The sequence below is a fragment of the Chelonoidis abingdonii genome, chromosome 9 (genome assembly GCF_003597395.2).
Source record: "Chelonoidis abingdonii isolate Lonesome George chromosome 9, CheloAbing_2.0, whole genome shotgun sequence".
NCBI classification, from domain to species: domain Eukaryota; kingdom Metazoa; phylum Chordata; order Testudines; family Testudinidae; genus Chelonoidis; species Chelonoidis abingdonii.
In genome coordinates this window covers 12055763-12075877 of record NC_133777.1, presented here as the reverse complement: position 1 = coordinate 12075877, position 20115 = coordinate 12055763, and the positions used below count along the sequence as shown (strand labels likewise).

Sequence of the window (20115 nt, the reverse complement as noted above, 5' to 3'; positions counted from 1 at the left end):
AGCTAGGGAGGAGCTCGAGGGCAGCTCTCAGCCCAGCCCGACCCTCAGCGTCATGGGTTTCCTGGTTCTACTGCTTCTTCGGAGTCAGGGTGGAAGGAGGTGGTAACTGACTCTGTGCTGTCTCTGCACCACTGCTCACCCTGGAGCAGCATTCGGACATGGCCTCACATCAGGCATTCTTCCCTTCTGGGCCTGGCCCCATGCACTGCTGGCCCTCAACCCTTTATGAAGTTTCCTCCTGTGGGGAATGTCCTGCCCTGGGCAGCTTCACAGTGGCACACCACAAATGAGGTGACCTAGCTTAGCGAGAAAATCATCTCCCAAGCAGCTCCCTTTGTGCAGCCTCTGCAGCGCCTCCCACTAGGGTGGAGAGCCCCACAAAATCACCTCTGCCTACAGGCGGCACAAGGTACTTGGAGCCAGAAGAGCCAGTGCATTGCAGCAGGTTGCAAGAAGACACAGCATCCGGTTAGCTCAGCTAGCTAATAGTACTGTACACGCTTGAGGCAAAACTTGCATCCCAGAATCCCAAAGCACATTCATTCAGGGTCACAATCTGACTGTGATGCAAGGTTTACGTCCGTGTTACAGACAGGGAGACTAAGGCAGAGCAAAGTTAAATGACTGCCCATAGAGAGTTAGTAGCAACGCTGGAAACAGAACTCAGGAATTCTGACTCGTAGCCCCGTGTTCTAATCATTAGAGAAAACATTACCTACAACAAAGGAGCTAGTATTATCTAGTATCAACCACAGAATGGATACCCATAATACTGGGATAGACAGACACGGTTAATGAAGGAGTAATAAAGTTAGCATCTGAGACCAGTCAGCTCTCTCTGCACTGAGTGATTTGGAAGCACTAAAGGGTCTCTTAATCTAGCCTCTAGAAAGGAGGTTTAAACTTCTTCCCTAATTCATAGCTCAGAACAATGGAAAAGGAGCGTGGCAGGTGGTGATACAGGAAAATGCCACCTGCCTTTCTGAAAGGACAATACAGAAACTGGCCGGAGCAGAGGCCTGTAGATTGGCCTATGCCACGCCATCTCACATGGGTCCGTAAGCTATTGAAAGGCAGCAATTCATAATCGGAGTCTCCGTAAGCTCAGGAGAAGAAGCATGGCCAGTTCAGGTTATTGGGCTCAATGGGAGGGCTTTAGTGGCCTGAGAGGCACAGAAGGTCAGACTAGATGATCTGATCGTCCTTTCTGGCTTTAACCTCTGCGTCGGAAATGCACCGTGTAGGTAAGTGAGGAATGGGTTTGAAAAGTGGGAGTAGTGGCCACCACGGTTTGTCTGGACATGAAAGCTGAACCAGGTGAGCCCGTCTACACTGAACAAGAACAGTATGTTAAACAGGTGCTAGCGAACATATGTTAAAATCCTAAAGAAGACAAGGCAGTTGTAGTTTTAATGCACGATAGCTAGCGAGGTCAACCCTTGAGCCAGGGCTTCCCTCAACCAGCTACCACATGCTAAAGGATTCAAACACGTTAGCTGGCTTGTGTTCCCTAACACATTAGAGACACGGCATTTTTCCTAGTGAAGACAAGGCTAGGGAGGCAGGCTTGACAGCAGAGATCTCTGGATACAGCAGGGAATCAGTATTTCACCTGCAAGTGCTACCGACAGGCTGCCCAGAGCATGGTTAGAGGAGAAAACAACTTTCTTAAGAAGGGATCTTACCTGGAGAAGACACCCGCTTTGACTGGTCTGACTCCTTCTCCTTGGCAGGAACAAAGGGCTCTCCCCATTTCAGCCAGTCACTGAGAAGATCCTTGTCAGGGATCAGTTTCTTCTTTTGAGGCAGCGCAGCAGATGGAGCTACATTAAAAAGTGCAGACCCAGTTCTGGGTGTGAAATGCACCAGGCTTCAACCCTCACCCAGCAAAATGAGCCAGTCACCATCAATCCCCACCTCTAACCTCCAACTAAATCCTTCCTGGTAACCCCCTCCTCTGCTCTTACCTCTAATGCCATCCCAGATCAACAGCAATACTGGATACACTCCTCACAATCTGAAGAGCTACAGACCCCTGAACAACCCTCCATCTAGTTTCCATGATGCATACAGTTCTGCAATTGAACTTTTCTCCCCAATAGCTGGATCCCCACAAGGCAGTGTCAGCGATGGGCTCCTCTGCGATGCACACCCAGTGTTTGCTTCGGAATAATGGTTGATGTAATAATGTCCCAGACCCAGATGCTGCACTGACGGGCACGTCGACAAAATCCCCAGACAAATGTAGCTCACTGCAAGGTCAGAAATGCCACACCCACTCGGGTATTTGAACCTGGTACTGTAGAGTGCTTGCTTGAAAACAGTGAGAGATTATATTTAAACCCCAACTCCTAATCTCTCCATCAATTCCCATCCCCCAAAATGCTGAGCCATAAAAACCCACTGGAAACCTCAGCCTTCATTCACTTCCACCCCAATACTGAACTCTGATCCTGGCAAGGCCAGGGAAAGAACCCAGTCTGGGAGTTAGACTCATGTTCCAAAAATTCAAAATCTGATATTTTCTAGGCCCCAGGACCTGCCAATTACTTACAGTGATTTGCACTTTATGTATTTATTTATTTCACGAAAAAGCTCCAGACAGGCTTGTACAGCCTACACTGAAGCCTGTACCACCTTGTTTGCGCTGCTACATTGAAGCCTTGCTAGCTAGACAAAAGCTAGTGCACGTCTTCAACTGAAATCAAGACAAACCCACAGGGTCACTGGCAGCAAGCGTTCCTTCTTCTAGCCCACCCCAGCGCACATTTCAAAACAGCATGACACATTCGTCAACAACATCTGAACACCCGCCCCAAACTAAGAAGCCAGATATCTTGGCATGGGCAAAGGGTGGGGACAGAGACGGCAACTAATAATCACACACCAGTTCGGATGACTAACACTCGTTCCTGGAACATGCAGGGGGAGACATGGCAAGTCAAAACTAGGCTAGCGAGCTATCAGCCTACGGCATGAGCTCCCAGCAGTACGGAACACCTCTTCCTACTCCATTGTGCTGACTATGACAATAGCTAGGAGTCCTAGTCTCACCCACCAGCCACAGAACAGTGCCTGCCATTCAATTCAGCTACAGACGGGCGGGTGTTTTTGGTAGCTGTCTTCTCTCCACGGGTGGTTTTTTAGCAGCACACGCATTTCTAAGAAGTCCATGACTCTTGGTCTCATGCGTTCCATGCATCCCTCCATTTTTTCAATCCCAGGGACAGCAAGACGGGGATCAGAAGAAACAAGTAACAGTGCAGCAGGGGAAAAGAAAGGGATGGATCCTGGCTCTTGAGGAATGAAGGGTACATCCCAGCAGAGTCCCAGAGAGTCTTCTTCAGAGCACGAGAGGGATCACTGTAAAATCCTGCCATGCCCCAGCTCCACACACTGTCGTCTCTCACTAGCGCCATGGCCGCAGATAGTCAGGCCATTACAACCCCGGCTGCTAGGGCCAACATGAACCTGATTCCAAAGTAAAGGGCATAACCTCCACGGAAACAGATTAAAACCCACCACCCACAGCAAAGACGCACCCGAGAAGCCATGGGACCATGAAGGGAGGACGACAGTGCCCAAGTGGCCTCATCATCCCACACATACAATTATACAACTAGATAGTAGTCAAAACCTTGCCTCCCACCCAGCTAGGAGCAAGAGAGATTACATGAAGACTGGCTCCTCTTCCTCAGTTGAGGCTGGTCCTGCCAAGTGAAGATTGGGACCCACCCAGCCTGGAGTGGAGGAGGGAAAACCAGGAATGAATTCTTCCCTCGTATTTCTGGTATCCCACACACTGACTGTGTCTCCAACCCATCATGCCACTGCCCTGGATGGCTGGAGAAATGGTAGGCAAAGTTCCCTCCGTACTAGGTTAATAACCCATCTTACCAGGGTCCTTATTTGCCGGCGTGGCAATGGATGAAGCCGACTTCTCCCCCCGTGCTGGGCTCAGGGCTATGTTGCTCGTCACCTTGGAGCTGTCCATCAATTTCTTAGGACCACCCTGGTTGGAGTCTCTGCAAGGGAGAAAGATACAACTTAGAAAGTCATATATCTGCTGAGATTTGGTCCTCAGCAAAGCTCCTCACTCCATTGTCTGTCATCTTCCAACAGAATCAAGGCTCGGATCCCTCAAAGCAGTAAGATGAAAGATAAACCCGTTCCAGGTGCAGTGAGTTGGAATGAGATCTCCTTTCCCTCAGCCTTGCCCGTAGAAACAAAAGCCAAGCAGCTCTTCCCACTGATTCCCTTACTTTGTCACAGTAAGGATTTAAATACAGAAGAGTTTAATGTCAGAGGGTACGTCTTCACCACCAGCCATATCAGCGGGTAGCAATCGATTTCTCGGGGATCGATATATTGCGTCTCATCTAGATGCGATATATTGATCCCCGAATGCGCTCCTGTCAACTCCGGAACTCCACCAATGCGAACGGCAGTAGCAGAGTCGACAAGGGGAGCCGCGGACGTCGATCCCGCACCATGAGGACAGTAGGTAACTCGATCTAAGATACTTCGATTTCAGCTATGTTATTCATGTAGCTGAAGTTGCGTATCTTAGATCGATCCCCTCCCCTAGTGTAGGCCAGCCCAGAGTTCAGCGGAGCTGAGACGTTCACACACGCTCATACGCTCACCACTGAAAACTGATGGCTCTGGGACACTCACTTGTTGGCCACTGGCTTCAGTTTAGATCTCCAGTCTGCTGGGTTCTCAGACTTATCTTCAGTGATGTTCACTCCTCCTATGGGAAGAGAAACAGCAAGTAAAGAAACATACAGTTGACCCAACCAGCTGATCTGCTACAATCCAGACCCCTTCCTTTGCAGACCCAGAATAAGGGAATTCCAAGCTCCTTGTGGATCTTAGGAAATTATAACCCTGAGCTGGCTGCTGTGATGAGATGAACCCAGGACAAGACCACATAGTTGGAGATTAACTTGGTGGTCTTGTTCCTACTCCGTTTTACACCAGCTGCCCAGGCCCCAAAGGTGAGAAATAACCTGTACAGCATATAGCACCTTTGATCCCAAAGGATCCCGAAGCACTTCAAAACCTATACAGAAACCTCTTCATCCATACAGAAATGCAGCCACATAGGAGATTAACTGAGCAGCAGTTTAACAATCTACAGTAATGCAATACCAACCACTTAAAACAGGACGTGAAAAATATGGTAACCCACTTGAAACTTCAGGGGAAACTATATGTAGGTGGCATATAATTAATTACTCAGGACAAGGGTCAAAATACAGGTAACTCTTCCAAAGAGAGACATACAATCACAAGAGGTCAGGATATCAATTTTATGTTTCATCCAGAGGACAACACCTGCAGCAGAACTGAGCTTAAGACACCATGCTGAGTTGCGGTTCAATACTGACTCAGAAGACTGAGTGCCACCTTCTAGATCCCAAAATCATCACAGGGGTTCCTCAGAGGTTCTCCTGTGTCCAACTAACTTGTGAGATCTGACAAAATCACAAGCCTGTGTAGCAGGACAGCTGGGACACTTCAAACCCCAAGACTCGACTCCTCAATGAGAGAGGCTTCTCCACAGGCCTGCCTTGGAGGGACATCACAGCTACTGTTCTCCCGGGGCAGATGGATCCATGTTGTGCTAGCTGTCCCAGGGCTCAGACAGTTGAGTGTGCGTTGATGACTGGTACGGATGAAAGCGCCAGGGTTGTTGGTCCATTTATTCTCTCAATCTCAGAGAGCAGAGCCCTGGAGCCACACTTCTGGTATGAGGTGAAATTCACACCATGTGTAACATCATAACCTAGCCCTCAGAACCACGTAACAAGTCACTCTCACCTCTGGTGTCCTTCCAGTCAGGCTTACGCCCTGTATCGGCAGGTCTGAGGGTGACCAGGTCCTTCTCTCCATTCTGAGTGGCAACCCAAACTCCTAAGCTTTTTTCTGGACTTTTGGGTGAAGATACCGGTCTCCATGCAGCATGCTCTGGTTTTTTTGCATGGCCTGGTTTGTCGGCCTGTATTTTGTAATCAGGACTCTCCCTGGGGGAGATGGTGCGAGAAAAGCTGCCAAAGCAAACAGGAAGAGTCTTGTGAGCCTTTACAGAGAAAGTCATCTTTACCGGCCTCCATTCCAAAGATCTTCTGAAGGTCCTAACAAAAGACTGTCTCCTATGTGCCCCGCACAGTCAATGGAAAGAGACCTACTCTAGCTATTCCTATTGCTTCTCCCAGCCTCCCTTCCTTGACACAAATAGATGCTTGAAAGACAGAGGTTCTTACCTACTGGGCAGTGGGGAGCTACTGGAACTGACTCCTCCCGGTCTGTTTGTAGTGGCATTTAGTCCAGGAAGAGCCTGCGTGAGATGTTGACGTGCTTTATCCTTCTCAGTGTTGCCTGAGTTTGCTCCATAAAAGCGTATGCCAGAGGTGGTATTACTAGCTGCCTGAGAGGGAGGAGAAGGAAGGACTTGATCTTTAGTAGCTGGTGATTTGTGAGTCAAAGACTCTGAAGTACTCGCACTGGACTCGAAGAACTTCTTTCGAGCTTGCTGCGTTTTTGCTCCCAATGCTGTCCAAGAAGGTGAAGTAGTACCTTCACGGCAATCTGATTTATTCCCAACTGACGATGACCATGGAGTATTTGGGCTTTTGGGACCAGAGCTGGAATTGCTGCCAGCAGGTGATCCAGATGGCATGGTTGAACTGGGGGGATTGGAGGTGGAATTGGTGCCTTTGTTTAACTGACTTGATTTCACCAACACCTTCTGGGGATCTCCTGAGGTCCTGGAGGCACTGGTAGGTTTGTTCTCTATGTTACATGGTTCGGAATTCCGGAGACTGGTTGGCTGTTGGTGGCTGGTACAGATGTAAGCACCAGGTTCGGTTCCAGGTTTGTAGGCCCCAGACAGTAGAGTGTTGGAACACTGTTTGCATCTATGGACAGTTGCAAAAAAAAGGAAACTATTAGGAAACATTCTCCAGAGAGTTGGATGCCACCGAGATGAACTCAGCAGCCAACTGCAGGGACAACATTACAGCCAACACAGGGGAGACATGGACACACAGTCATGGGAAGGGCCATCAGTGCAAGGAGCTCCATGTAAAAATCAGACTGCTGCGGAAGGGAGCAGTGTGTGCGCCACGCTGCCCCGGGTGCCACGCTGAAATACACACCCATAAACACCAATAAGAGTGACTCACTCAGATCTCTGCCTGTCTGAGAGGTGCTACGACAGTGAGCCAGTGCAAAGGGCTTCCCCTAGACATGGATGATTTCACCACGTCAGTGTCATAACCTAGGCCCCAAGAGGAGGCTGCCAGTAACATCTGAACAAGGAGCAGTGTATGGTCTCTAATGCTGCAAGTCAGGCATACCCCACCAAGCTGGCTCCGAAGAGCCTTTTTATTTTCCAAGCAGCAGACATCCTAGTCTCCAGAAGTTCACTGTAGCTGAAACACAGCAAGTCACCAAGGTTAACAGGCAGCTGGGCAAAGGGACGAACTACACAGCAGCTGTTCGAGGCTCATCTGTCCAGAAAGAGGCCAGGCTGAACCTCTACTGGGCACGCACCTGTCTCCCCTCCCCTGGAACTCTACCTGAAGCAGTTCCTATGGTAGAGCTTCCCATCGACTAAGTGTCGCTGAACCAGGTGCACATGACTCCCACAGATGGCACAGCTGCTGCTACGAAGATTACCACTGTCTATCAGGACTCTCTTCTGTGGGGGAGAGAAAACAACAGCAGCAGCGACAGCCATCAGCCCAGTACGAAGCCGAAAACATAGGAGACAGTCTTGTCTAAACCGGAACATTCAACAGCAGCAACCAAACTGGGAAAAAATTATCTACAGGAGGCACTGGACGGCTCAGGCAATGGGACAAGGAGCTTTTTAGCACAAGGTCCCTGGAACAAATCCAGCCCAGACTGACAGCAGCCAGAAGCCACTGCAATCCAAACACTGTTTGGTGGCAAATATGAACGACGTAAGTGGTCTCAGTTACGTTCCTAGGAGGTGCTAAGACCATTTAACAAACCCACCACCACAACCAGGACTAATCGGGATCCTTGCTGAATATCTCACCAGCAACACCAAGGACTGGGTGCACCCTGGGGAACTTGGTTATTGCATGTTTTGCTTCTTCTGTTAAAAAAGAAGAGGAGGCGGATTCTCTCTCTCTTCATTGTAATAAATCGCTGTGTCTCTAGCACACAGTTGTTGCATGCAGTGTTAGCATGATTGGGGTCTATACCACCACATTCTAGTGCTTGGCATCATTTTGGCAAGCCTCTAGGATCCCCACCAAGTTTGCTCTTGTATAGACTGTAGCATTTGTCACTACCACGGATTCTCAGCACAAATTAATGTATTAGGACATATAGCATTACCCTAAGGGCAGAAACACAACAGTGTTAAGATATTTTATGTTCCCCCTTCTTGCCACCAGGCAGCACACACAGCTCCCCTGGGCTAATCCAGGTCAACTAAGTCTGACACTGATCCCGAATGGGAACAGAGTCATCAGTACAAAGAGCATTTAACTCAGGGTACAGAGCCTGGCTCTATCAGTTGGGTGGCACAGCCCCTAGACATGCAAGGAGAGGCCCAAGTCCAATTGCCATCTGATTGAACATGAGCTTGTTGGTAACCATGCAGACGCCCTCTCACCAGCTTGGGGAGCACATCAGCGGTAAGTAGGGCGTCTGGGTTTAATCCCATAATGGGAGAGTTGGTGGATCATAAACAGTGGGTCAGGATTCAATCCCCAGCTGGCCGAGGCCTCCCAGACTGTCATGAGTGTCTCCAACACCTACCAGCTGGTTCACAGTAAGAGAATCCTGTTTCCTTACCGATGTCACTGGAGGATTTTCCTTTGGCAGATCCTGCCCTGGACGTGCTGGGTTTATCTTGGCTGCAGCTGGTGAATGTGCTGGTAAATTTACAGGGGTGGGCTTGATGGGTTCCGAAATGGCCTTTTTCCCAGGTGGCTCCTCGCTCGATTCCGAAGTGGGACGCTTGATTCCAGACAGGCCTCCAACTGGCAGAAAGGACAAGGGAGCATAAGCCAGAAACACAGGCCTGGAAGTGATCTGTATTACAGTAATGTCTGAAGGTCCCCAGCAGGCCACACTAGGTACTACACAAATACACAGGGAAATCTGGGCTTCTCCACAAGCTTGCACCTGAATTCAGGGCAAGATGCCACAAGTGAGTAAACAGGGGAGAAGGAAGTGCATCCGGCAGTGGTAGCTGCTGATCCTCTCCTTCTTGGAAGAGGCTGGGACTTTCTTAAAGGGCCATTTCTCTTGGGAAATTTGATGGAGGGAATGAAAAAAAACACCTCTCCCCCACGCTGGGGAAGTTAGTGGCCTTCAGCATATCTATCTTGGGTACTTATAGAAACTCTGTTACCAAAATATCTGGGCGCCTCACAATCTTTAGGGCATTTCCCCTGTGAGATAGAGCAGTGCTGTTATTCCCATTGTACAGATGGGGAACTGAGCCCCCAAGAGGCGGAGTGACCTGCCCATGGTCACACAGGAAGCCTGTGGCAGAGCAGAGACTTGAACCGGGGTCTCAAATCCTAGGGTAGGCCTATAACCATTAGCCCAGCTTTCCTTGTAAAGTCAACAGGCTTTTCCATGAGAGTGTGAATAGAACTGGAAGGCAACCTGGGAGCCTCTAAGCAGAAACAAACAGGATTTAATACTCAAAGACTTGGGATGCCTTTGACAGATATGAGCGCAATTTCCTCTCTTCCTTGTTTTGGGGTGGGAAGGACTCGCTAAGGCTGCAATAAGCGGGGAGGGGAAAAGAGAACGACCAAACGCCCCCAGAACTCCAATCGGGAACAACTGCATGACAGCCCCCAGGAAGGGCAGGGAAAGAATCTCCCCAAGTTAGCTTTCCAGCATGGTTATGACAGAGCCTGACTCCAAGTGGTAGGGCTGCTCAGCCATTTAGTCCATCCTGCGAATGTGTTCCTTTCCCTCCACACCCCTACCCCTTTTCGAACCATATAGTTCTTCACGGAGAACTCAGCAAAGAATTATTCTAGCTGCAATTTTGGTTTTAACAGCCACGGGAAGGAATAGCCATCTGCAAAAACGATTACTGAGCGAGCTGTAAATATGCCACGAGAGAGAACAGGGCAAGAGAGAGGGAGAGCGATTCATGGAGCAGTATGAAAGTGGCCTCCTGCAGCGGAGGCTCCGGCAAGCTATCCAAACAAATACCAAGTGCTATTTCATTGCAGAGCCCAGCAGAGCCACAGCAAAAGGTCTAGATTCAAACTTCCCACTCCTAGAACCCAGTGCAAGCAAAGGGAACTTCAGTCCTGCTCTAATGTCAATGTGCAACCTCAGTACTTAGCAGCCATTCCCTGGTCTCGGGATTGCAAAGAATGACTGGCGTCAGTGAAGAGTATGCAGTAAACAAGACGTAGAAGTCAAGAGGTCACTGCCACTGGACTTCAGAGTCTGCTGCGTGTCAGAGGGCACATTCCTCACAGGCCTGTGGGTTTGGACACACACACTTACCCCAGTGTTCTCAGTGCAACTGAAACATTTTGTAGGACGCTGGAGGGTACAAAAATGTGGTGTGTTTAATTATGTGGTAGGTGAGTTCCTCTGGGGCTGGGAGGAGAGACCCCAACCTGGCACAAAGCCCACCGGAGTCTGGTTGTCGTTCACTTTTTCACACGGATTTAAAAACTCGAGACAAAGAACAAAGTGGAGGGTGGAGAGGAAAAGGGGTGAGAGAACTTTCAGCTATTTGAAAAAATAAAAAATACCTGGTTTTATAATCCGGCTCCACATTCTCCAGCCGGAGCTCCACCTGCCTAGGCATTCAAGCCCCAAATGTCACCTCTCCAAAACTTCCTTTGGAGAACCCATGAGTTTGGCTTGTTGTATTCTTTCATTTGTAATAATTTAAAGCCAGATACAAACCAGATCTATCATAATGCACACGTAAATCCTGATGGATGGGATTTCATATACATTCAGTTACATGAGTATAATATTCTCTGAAGCCCTTGGGCCAAGTCTACGCTTAAGAGTTTTACTGTGGAACTATGTCATCTAGGGGTGTGATTTTTTACTGACATAGCTAAATTGGCAAACACTCGAGTGTAGATGCAATTATGCCAGTGTAACTGTGCTTACATGGGTATAGTCTATATACTCAGCTCCCACAAGAGCTTTCAGCCTAGGAGTGTCAACACTAAATTTCAGTCTCCAAGTTTAATATAAGCCCATTTCCTGCGTGCCTGGGGACGGTGGGGTGCATGCACACAGGAGATTGTAACAGCTATCTGATTTGCTTAAAGGTTGACGGCGTCCCCACTGCAGCCTGGTGGGCCTGGGTGGGAGGACCAGGTGGAATTCCATCCTGAGCAGGGTACCTGGCATGCCAGGGGATGGGCTACTTACTTGGTGACCGTCCATGGAAATAGTTATAATACTGGGAGACATAGGTGAGGATGCTCAGCCTGTCTGGCACCCTCAGCGCCACCATATCCTCAGCATCCAGCAAGGCAGGAATGCCTAGCTGTTCCTCAGCCACTCGAAATGCCTGCAGCGGGAACAGAAGGGAAAGGGTCTGTGCTAGCCCAGTGACTGAAGCAATTGCCATCCATTAGGAGAAAGGCTTACGGTAAGAAAGCAACGCAGCACACAGGCCCCTCTTGCTCCCCGGGGGAACAGCTGGGCTAGATCAGCTCCTACATCATACAGCTGTTACGGGAACGCTGACAGTCACGACTTCCAGCCACCAGATTGGGAAATTCAGGCTGACAGCCCAAAATCCAGCCAGACAGGCTGGTCCCAGCTCATTCCATTGGAACTCAGCCGGATTTCCCCTGCTCTTCCTTGGGACTGTTTTGCTCTCTGTAGATAGAAGGGTTGCGGCCCCGCTGAGCTGGATGTTATGGTCCAGACCTACAGGCCCGGCTTGCAGGTTTCAGTCCCACTCTTAATGCTTTAGTTGGGTTTTGGTAGGTAGTGACACTTGGGTCTTGCCTACATTGCAAGTTAGTGCGAGCCGGCGTGTTGTCGATTCACACCCTGGCTTGCCACGCACTAACTTGCCACATCCACAAGCCCTTGGTGTTAATACACCGCTTCTCACTCCAAAACCATTACAAACATTAAGCTTCACAATCCCCCCATGCAGTGAACATCGTTCCCTATCTGACCAACAGCTACGGCAGTGAAAACAAAGCCACTTAGCTAAGGCAGCAGAGGGATCAGAGGCAAAAATTATAATCAAAGACTTCCTGGCTCCCAAGCCTCTGCTCAAATCATGTATTTCTAATTCGGATTAACTACTTCAGGGCTGCCTAGCATACCAGGTACTCGGGGCAAAAATTGCTCTTCAGTGCTGCCCGGTGTACTGGTGCTAGGGGGACAGAAGCAAGGTAAAGAAATACCGAGCGACCTTCTTCCAACGCTGAACAAGAGACTTAATTGGCCCAAGGAAAAGAGCGATATCCCTGCAGCTACTCGGTCTGTCTCTGCTTCCCCACAGAGCTTTTGCCAAGGACCTTCTTCATCCCTCCTTCTTCCTGGCTTACAGAGAGACAGCCTATGTACTCTCTCTGTTGGAACATCCCCTTCACAACGCCAACAACCCAAGGAGATAGCAGCACTTCAAAGCGCCAGACACAGGGCTACAGCAGAAACAAAGGATGAAGGCCTTAAACACAGAGTCTAACTCTACAAGAGCCCTTCCTGTCTGGCACAATAATGTAATGGATCTGACCTACAAGTCAACTGTCCCTGTTTAGGAGAGAGAAACGTCTTTTTAATGAGCCAATTGCCCTTTTTTCATTGGGTCTTTCCAAAACTCTAACTGGGTGGACATAAGACATGCTTACAGCCAAGTAGCTGTGGCAGCATCACCCTGGCTAGCAGCCCAGACTGGTACATGGTCGTCTTCCTGTAACCAGGCAGTAATACAGTTAATATGCTGCATGGCCTGGACCTCCTAGCCCTGTCTGTGTAACTGGTCTGGTCAGTCCTATTACTCCAGGTCTTGGTGCAGCAGGACATGCCTGAGGGTATTCCCCCATCCCACCCCCACCTGTGTGCGCAGGTCCTCTAGACACACTGTCTCGCTCCTGGGGCTGTTTGGGGTAACTGCCTAGCTTGTTCCAGGACACACTGATACAGACAGGCCGTGCGATAGATGCAGCAACGCTGCTGGTGCACGCTCATGCCGGGAAACAAAAAGATGCTGTGGGGACACACCAGTGTTTGTTGGAACTAGATCAGCTCAGAGCGTTACAAAGAGAGACACAAAGACAGTTGTACTTCCTGGAGATGGGGCCTAAGAGGGAAGAAGTGCTGTCACTTGACCCTCTCGCTTCCCAATACTGAGAACGAACAAGATCACAACCCAAGGTGAGTTGCCACTATTCCAACTAACTTCCTGGGAAAAGAGGGTTTAATAATAATATTTATATACCACTTTTCACCAGTAGATCTCAAAGTGCTTTACAGAGGAGAGAAGTATCATTTTAGAGATGGGGAAACTGAGCCCCAGAGAGGTGAAGTGACTTGCCCAAGGTCACCCAGCAGGCCAGTGGCAGAGCCAGGAATATGTCTCCTGAGTCCCAGTCTAGTGCGTGCTCTCTCTCCACTAGGCCACACTGCCTCCCAGCAGTAGTGAAGGAAAATGAACAAACATCTTCCCCTTATTTATATATTTCACTTCTAGTAACAAAAACAGCACAACAGATAATTTTTGGCATCTAGTGAAAGCCACATTCTTCCTTGCCTCAAGACCTTGTATGGAGAGTTCCAGCCTAGAACAGATTTTTCCAGTTTTGTAACGAAGCCTGCAACCAGCGAGATAGCAGCAAGATCTGAACAATAGCAGAGGAAACAGCTGTGGGAGAAGTTAGTCCCACATGTGTCCCAAGACAGTCACAAGCTCAAAGAGAGTCAGTCTGGTGGTGGAGAGGGGCATGGGCTGCCCACCCACTCAGTCTCCTATTACCACAGGAACAGGGTATCTCATAGCAGCAGGGGAAGGAGTGAGGAGAGACTGAAAAATAAAGGACATGAAGACGGCAGAGACCAAGACATGGAGAAAGACACAGAGGGGGAAACAGACATGGAAGAGAAGAGACAATATGGACCCAGTGAGCGTACAGACATTTTCATTAATAAAACCAGCTGAGGCAGCCTGAACAGTTCATTTTACAGAAAGACAGACAGAAAACAGCCACATTGCTCTGTGGAAGGGAAGCCATCAGCCATGCACAGGAAGCTAACAGCCCTCCAGAACTTCAGAGTATTCTTGCTCAGCCTCAGTCCCATCTGTAAACGCAGCTTGATGAGAATACTAAATGGGGAGAAGTGACTTCGCCAGCCTGGCACCGCTATAAGTCGGCGGCGGGTACCCAGGAAACCTTGCTAAGGTACTGCACAGTACTCTCACAGAAACAAGAAAATTACCTGCCCTGCCCTGTGGGACACAGCCTAACATACAGGAGTGGAGATGGAGAGGAACAGAGGGTGATGGTTTGATGGAGGGAGATACAGGGCGCGAAGGGCTGAGATGGTGGAATTGAAAGACTCAGACATGACTTCCAACCCCACATGAGCCCAGAGCTTTAAGAAGTGGCCTCCCCATCACAGGCACAATGCTGCTGGTAAATCATAATTTAAATACCCTTACTAATTCCTCCGCCGCATGGTAACCTTCGCCCCATGCCGCCACACTCCCTCATGATTCTGAGTCTCTCTCTCTCTCACACACACACACACACACATACACACACACTGCTTGTCCCCTGCCCAGCAGCTCACATCACACCTGGATGTGAGAGAAACCTGGAGTAAAGGTGGGAAAGGACATCAGGGGACAGTTCCCACGGGAGTAGGATCAGCTATCCACTATGGGGGGCCGCTGACTACCACCTCTGCTGTTCTAGCTGCAGGGCCAGGCTTCACCCGAAAAGGAGGCAGCCGTTTGGACTCAGAAGAGAACAAGAGATGTGTTTGTTCACATCTCAGACTCACTCCAAGCAGCAGTGAAGCGAGCATGGGCCCGTGCCAGCCCTGAAGTGAACAGCAGCTGTATCCGCAGCCCATCTTTTGTAGAGAAAGGCAGGAAAAAATTCCTTTCTTCAAGGGCTCATCCCACGCTTGGCTTGTGGCACTAGCGCAGGGAGTGGGTGGGTGAGCCGAGCTCTATCCCTTCCCAGAGGAAGGAGGGAAACCGCAGCCCTAGCCTGACCTGTTCCCAAGCTGGAGCAGCAAATCCAGCTGGGACAAAGGCTCTAGAACTGCCCCATCTTTCCTCAGCACTTAACTCTGCAGGGGGAGGGGCAGAGGGACCCCCTTACCCTTTCTTGCCTCAAGCTACCTACCAAGTCCCCCTCTGATCTCTTGAAAGCAGCACACAGCCAGTACATTAATGCATCTCCTTCTTTGACCCCCCCAGGCTCTGTGGTCTCCCCGCTTGGGCAGGCGGAGGGCAAGGGGGACTTTCTGCCCCCAGCAAGGGAGTCCACATCCACACCCGCCCCGTTGACACACCAGGACCAACGGGGAAACATAGGCTCGCTCCTTCGTTACACAGAGCACACCACCCGCAAAGCCTGTCTGAGACGGATGTGGGAGGAGCTCCCAGAGAGGCCAGAAACATGAGCCCTCCTACCAGTACCTTTATTGAAGAGCCTGTGGCAGAGGGGAGCTCAGTCATCCCCGTAGTTCTCGGCTTCCATACCCCAACCCACTCCCCATGGCAGAGCACCTCCTGCACTGCCTCCTTCAAAGGCCCCACAGTAGCATGGCTAGTCTCCAATTGAAGCCTGAGCACTGGCTGGATTACAAGAGAGAAGTCTTACATGCCCCAGGCACAGAGCATATCCTTAAAACGTGCCGACTCGGGGAGCAGCAACACATGCTGCCATTCTACCACCGGCCAGACCTCTCTCTCGTTCTCTCTCTAGCCTCTTCTACTCCTTGCAATAGTATCTACGAGCACTTCAAATGCGGAGAGCTGAACACCACGTGGCCTTTCCAAAGCGCCTTTCGTCTCTGCTTGCTCCATAAAAGAAATCCCCTTCACTGAGAAGCCAGTGAGGATGGAGCAGTCGATAGGCTGTTCCATTGCGCAAGCTGCTCCGCTTTTCATTGCGAGCTGGCAGAGCGCTCCGTGCAGTACAAGACACAGAAGATGACAAAGCCCCTGTCTGGGGACCCCTGTCTAAACAGAGGTGACAGTGCACAGCTAGTTAAGAAAGCTGAATGGCCTTTTGGTGCTTTATAATAGCAGGGGAAGATGGAAAACTACTGCTAGAGTCACCAGAGCAGATGCATGTAGAATATGCCAGTGGGTTTGAGCGTGTCATATAAACATGCTCCAGTCACTGAGTTACCACTGGTTAACTGTGATCCGCTCCAGTCATGGTGAGTAGTGCACCATGCAGAGCACACGACACCACAGGGGAACTGGGGCTGCCCCAGGCACAGCACACCATGATTAACAGCAGAAAGCAGAACCGCAAATCCCACTTACCAAAGCATTGTTCTCATAAATGTTTTCCTTACTCAGGATGTTGAAGTCTCTGAAACACAGAAGATGAGAAAGAGTTTAGCTTGGCGTTGGTCATCCAGAGCACACTGCTTCCGTTCCAGCTCCCCAAGACCCTTGCAGCCTGGCTCTTTGGGAGGAGAGTGACAGCTTCCTTCCCACTTTGACTGCCACCCAACATACACCAGAAATTCCTTCGGAGGCCAGGTCTACACTACATACTTATATTGGTGTCGCCACATTGCTCATGGGTGTGAAGAATCCACACCCCGAGCGATGTAGTTTTACCAACCTAACTCCCAGTGTAGACAGCGCGATGCTGACATGAGAGCTTCTCCCACTGACATAATCCCCCTCCCGTGAGGCTGTAGCTAACTACGCCGACAAGAGCAGCATCTTCACTAAAGACAAGCCCTGAGACTCCTGTCGGTAAAGGCACTGCCATGCCTCCTGGGGACAAAGGTATGAGCTCAGCATGGGAGACTCCACCAGCACAGCTGGGATTTCCCTGTTATCTGTGACTGGAGCACCATTTCAGCTCCCCATCTTCCAGTGCTGGCCTCCTCACCCTCAGAGTGGGCTATGCTACATCTGCCAAACATACTGCACAGATTCATGGCTTCTGCAGTGTGAGAGAGGTGAAGGCTTTTATCTCCTGTCTTCGTTAAATCCCTGCTCCTTCCCCTCATCCCCCAAGGATCGCTGTTATCAGACAGAGCACACTTCTAAAATCAGAAGAGCCTTGGCTCCAGTGCGCTCTTCCTCCAGCAGCCTTGGCAGCAAGAGTCATCCCCTCCTCCACGAAAGCTGTGAATATCATGTAATTCTAGGATACATCCACCTCCTGTGAGCTCAGGGAGCAGCAGGTCCAAGTTCTGGATTCAAATCCTGCCCCCCACCATCACCCCTTCTCTGCTGTTACATGCTGTACCGGACTTGGGCCTGAGCAAGAAATATTTTCACCTGTTGCACAACACGCAGATTAAGAAAGAAGTAATCAAGTTCACTTTCTACCAATGATGCTGTTGCTCTTCTCAACCTGGACAATGGCACCAGTGCCATTTTTATTGATAGTCACTTTCTCTCCAGTTATCACCATGCTACAGTTTTGGGGTTGGAAACACTGCAGTAGAATGTTTACAGCATGAAGTGGAACTTCTCATTAATTACAAGATAAAGAATTATTCACATGGCTTTTGCAACAATGTTGGCCCAAAACTTGGGTTTTCTTATATTCTTAAACAGCCTCCCCTTAACACACACCAATTCACCTCCCAGACTCAGGCAACCATTTCTATTTAAAGGGAATAAAGGACAATTATATGAAAAATCCAGGATAAAGCTGCCACATACAGTTCTATTCATAGCAAAAATGCATGAGTTTATATCACACATAGGATCATTTGCATGACTGCTACTGAAAACATGGGACAATGTGTGTGACAGGTTGGATCACAGAAACCCTCTTGGGAGCTGCCACCCGAAGTGCCAAAACTACTTCTGCCCCCTTCTTTTCCTGACAGCTTGGGGCCCAGCACCCTGTCTTGCTGAGCCAGACACGCCTGTCTGCTCCAGCAAAGACCCAGGGTTTGAATTATCTGCCCCAAGGCTGCAGGCTTCACTGAAAGCAGCTCACAGAAGTGTTCCTGTCTTTTAACACTCAGATGGCCAACTCTCAATGGGGTCTAAACCCAAATAAATCCGCTTTAAAAAAAGCTTATACAGGGTAAACTCATAAATTGTTCACCCTCTATAACACTGATAGAAAGATATGCATGATTGTTTGTTCCCCCAGGTATTAATACATACTCTGAGTTAATTAATAAGCTCCAATACATCTGTTAGTCTATAAGGTGCCACAGGACTCTTTGTTGCTTAATAAGTAAAAAGTGATTTTATTAAATACAGAAAGTAGGATTTAAGTGGTTCCAAGTAGTAACAGACAGAACAAAGTAAGTCACCAAGCAAAATAAAAATAAAATGCACAAATCTATGTCTAATCAAACTGAATAAGATAAGATCTCATCAGTTCCAGAATGCTCCCTTTTACAGACTAATCTCCTTTTAGCCTGGGTCCAGCAATCACTCACACCCCTTGCACACTGTCCTTTGTTCCAGTTTCTTTCAAGTATCCTGAGGGGTGGAGAGGCTCTCTCTTTAGCCAGCTGAAGACAAAATGGAGGGGTTTCCCAGGAGTTTAAATAGACTCTCTCTTGTGGATAGAGATCCCTTCCTCACTCCTACGCAAAGTCCAACTCCAAGATGGAGTTTAGGAGTCACCTGGGCAAGTCACATGTCCATGCATGACTCACGGTTTTTACAGGTAGCATCCACTGTTTACATGCTACTTTGAATGTCCTCAAGTAGACTTCTTATGTGGATTGGACCATTCCAAGCTCCATTGTTCTTTACGTGTTTCTTGATTAGGTGCTTATTTTCAACATTCCTTTCTCCAGGAACTGACCAAATGCTCTACTAAGCTTATTTAGAAATTAAGCCAGTACACAGCCAACATTCATAACTTTGAATACAAAAATGATACATGCATACAAATAGGATTAATACATTCAGTAGATCATAACTTTTGAGATATGTTACAGCATAAAACATACTCTAAGCATATTTCCACAAAGCCTTATGGTAGCTAGCGTCACAGTGTGTCCCTTATATACTTAATGCAAGATACGAACATTAGGCACCAAATAAGGGATGTCCCTTAAAATACGTGAAGAACAATCACCCTGCTCCAAACTTACAGTGAGATTTGTCCTTCAATAACAGAGGAGGTTTAAAAAGGCCAGTTGCTGACTTCAGATTTGAAACAGATCAGAGTGTGTTGTTTTTTAAATAATTGCCTTTCATCCAAGGAACAAATCACTACCTCTTCTCTCTTTCTCCATCTGAATCCAGAGTCTCACCTTCAATGCACAACTGAGAGTTCACCCATAATAAGAGTAGGGCATTTGGAGCTAGGTTAGGGTTCCTATGGATAGGGCACCCCAACCTAGGGTTAGGGTTCCTATGGGAAGAGCACTTGGAGCTAGGGTTAGGGTTCCTAAGAGTAGGGCACTTGGAGCTAGGGTTAGGGTTCCTACTGGTAGGGCTTCCCGCCCAGGGCTTAGGGTTCCTAAAGGTAGGGCACTTTGAGCTAGGGATAGGGTTCCTACAGGTAGGGCGTCCCTGTCAAGGTTTCTTTCTCTACTTTGAACTTTAGAGTACAAATGTGGGGGACCTGCGTGAAAACTTTTAAGTTTAATTACTAGCTTAGATTTGGTACACTGCCACCAGCCAGAATTTAGTGTCTGGCACACTCTCTGTTCCCCCAAAACCTTCCCTGGGGAATACAGATCCAAACCCCTTGGATCTTAAAACAAGGAGGAATTAACCATCCCCCCTCTTTTTCCCCCCCACCAGTCCCTGGTGACTTCAGATCCAATCCCCTTGGATCTTAAAACAAGGAAAAATCAATCAGGTTCTTAAAAAGCTTTTAATTAAAGAAAGAAAAGGTAAAAATGATCTCTGTAAAATCAGGATGGAAAGTGCTTTACAGGGTACTTAGATTTATATAGCCCAGAGGA

General features: G+C 48.8%; 1 protein-coding gene across 3 annotated transcripts in view; it reads right to left on the bottom strand.

The window, feature by feature from the left end:
* MICALL2 (MICAL like 2) overlaps positions 1-20115 on the bottom strand; it is a 38207-nt gene that overhangs the window by 7188 nt on the left and 10904 nt on the right. For 2 of the 3 annotated variants that reach the window (XM_075069196.1, XM_075069197.1), the window contains exons 3-11: positions 16523-16571; positions 11422-11563; positions 8839-9026; positions 7587-7708; positions 6270-6923; positions 5827-6053; positions 4678-4753; positions 3898-4025; positions 1686-1823 (exon numbers count right to left, since the gene is read on the bottom strand). In XM_075069196.1, the coding sequence (XP_074925297.1) occupies positions 1686-1823; positions 3898-4025; positions 4678-4753; positions 5827-6053; positions 6270-6923; positions 7587-7708; positions 8839-9026; positions 11422-11563; positions 16523-16571 (1724 nt within the window). The remainder of the gene's footprint in view (positions 1-1685; positions 1824-3897; positions 4026-4677; positions 4754-5826; positions 6054-6269; positions 6924-7586; positions 7709-8838; positions 9027-11421; positions 11564-16522; positions 16572-20115) is intronic. The other variant, XM_032794065.2, reaches the window with a different exon arrangement.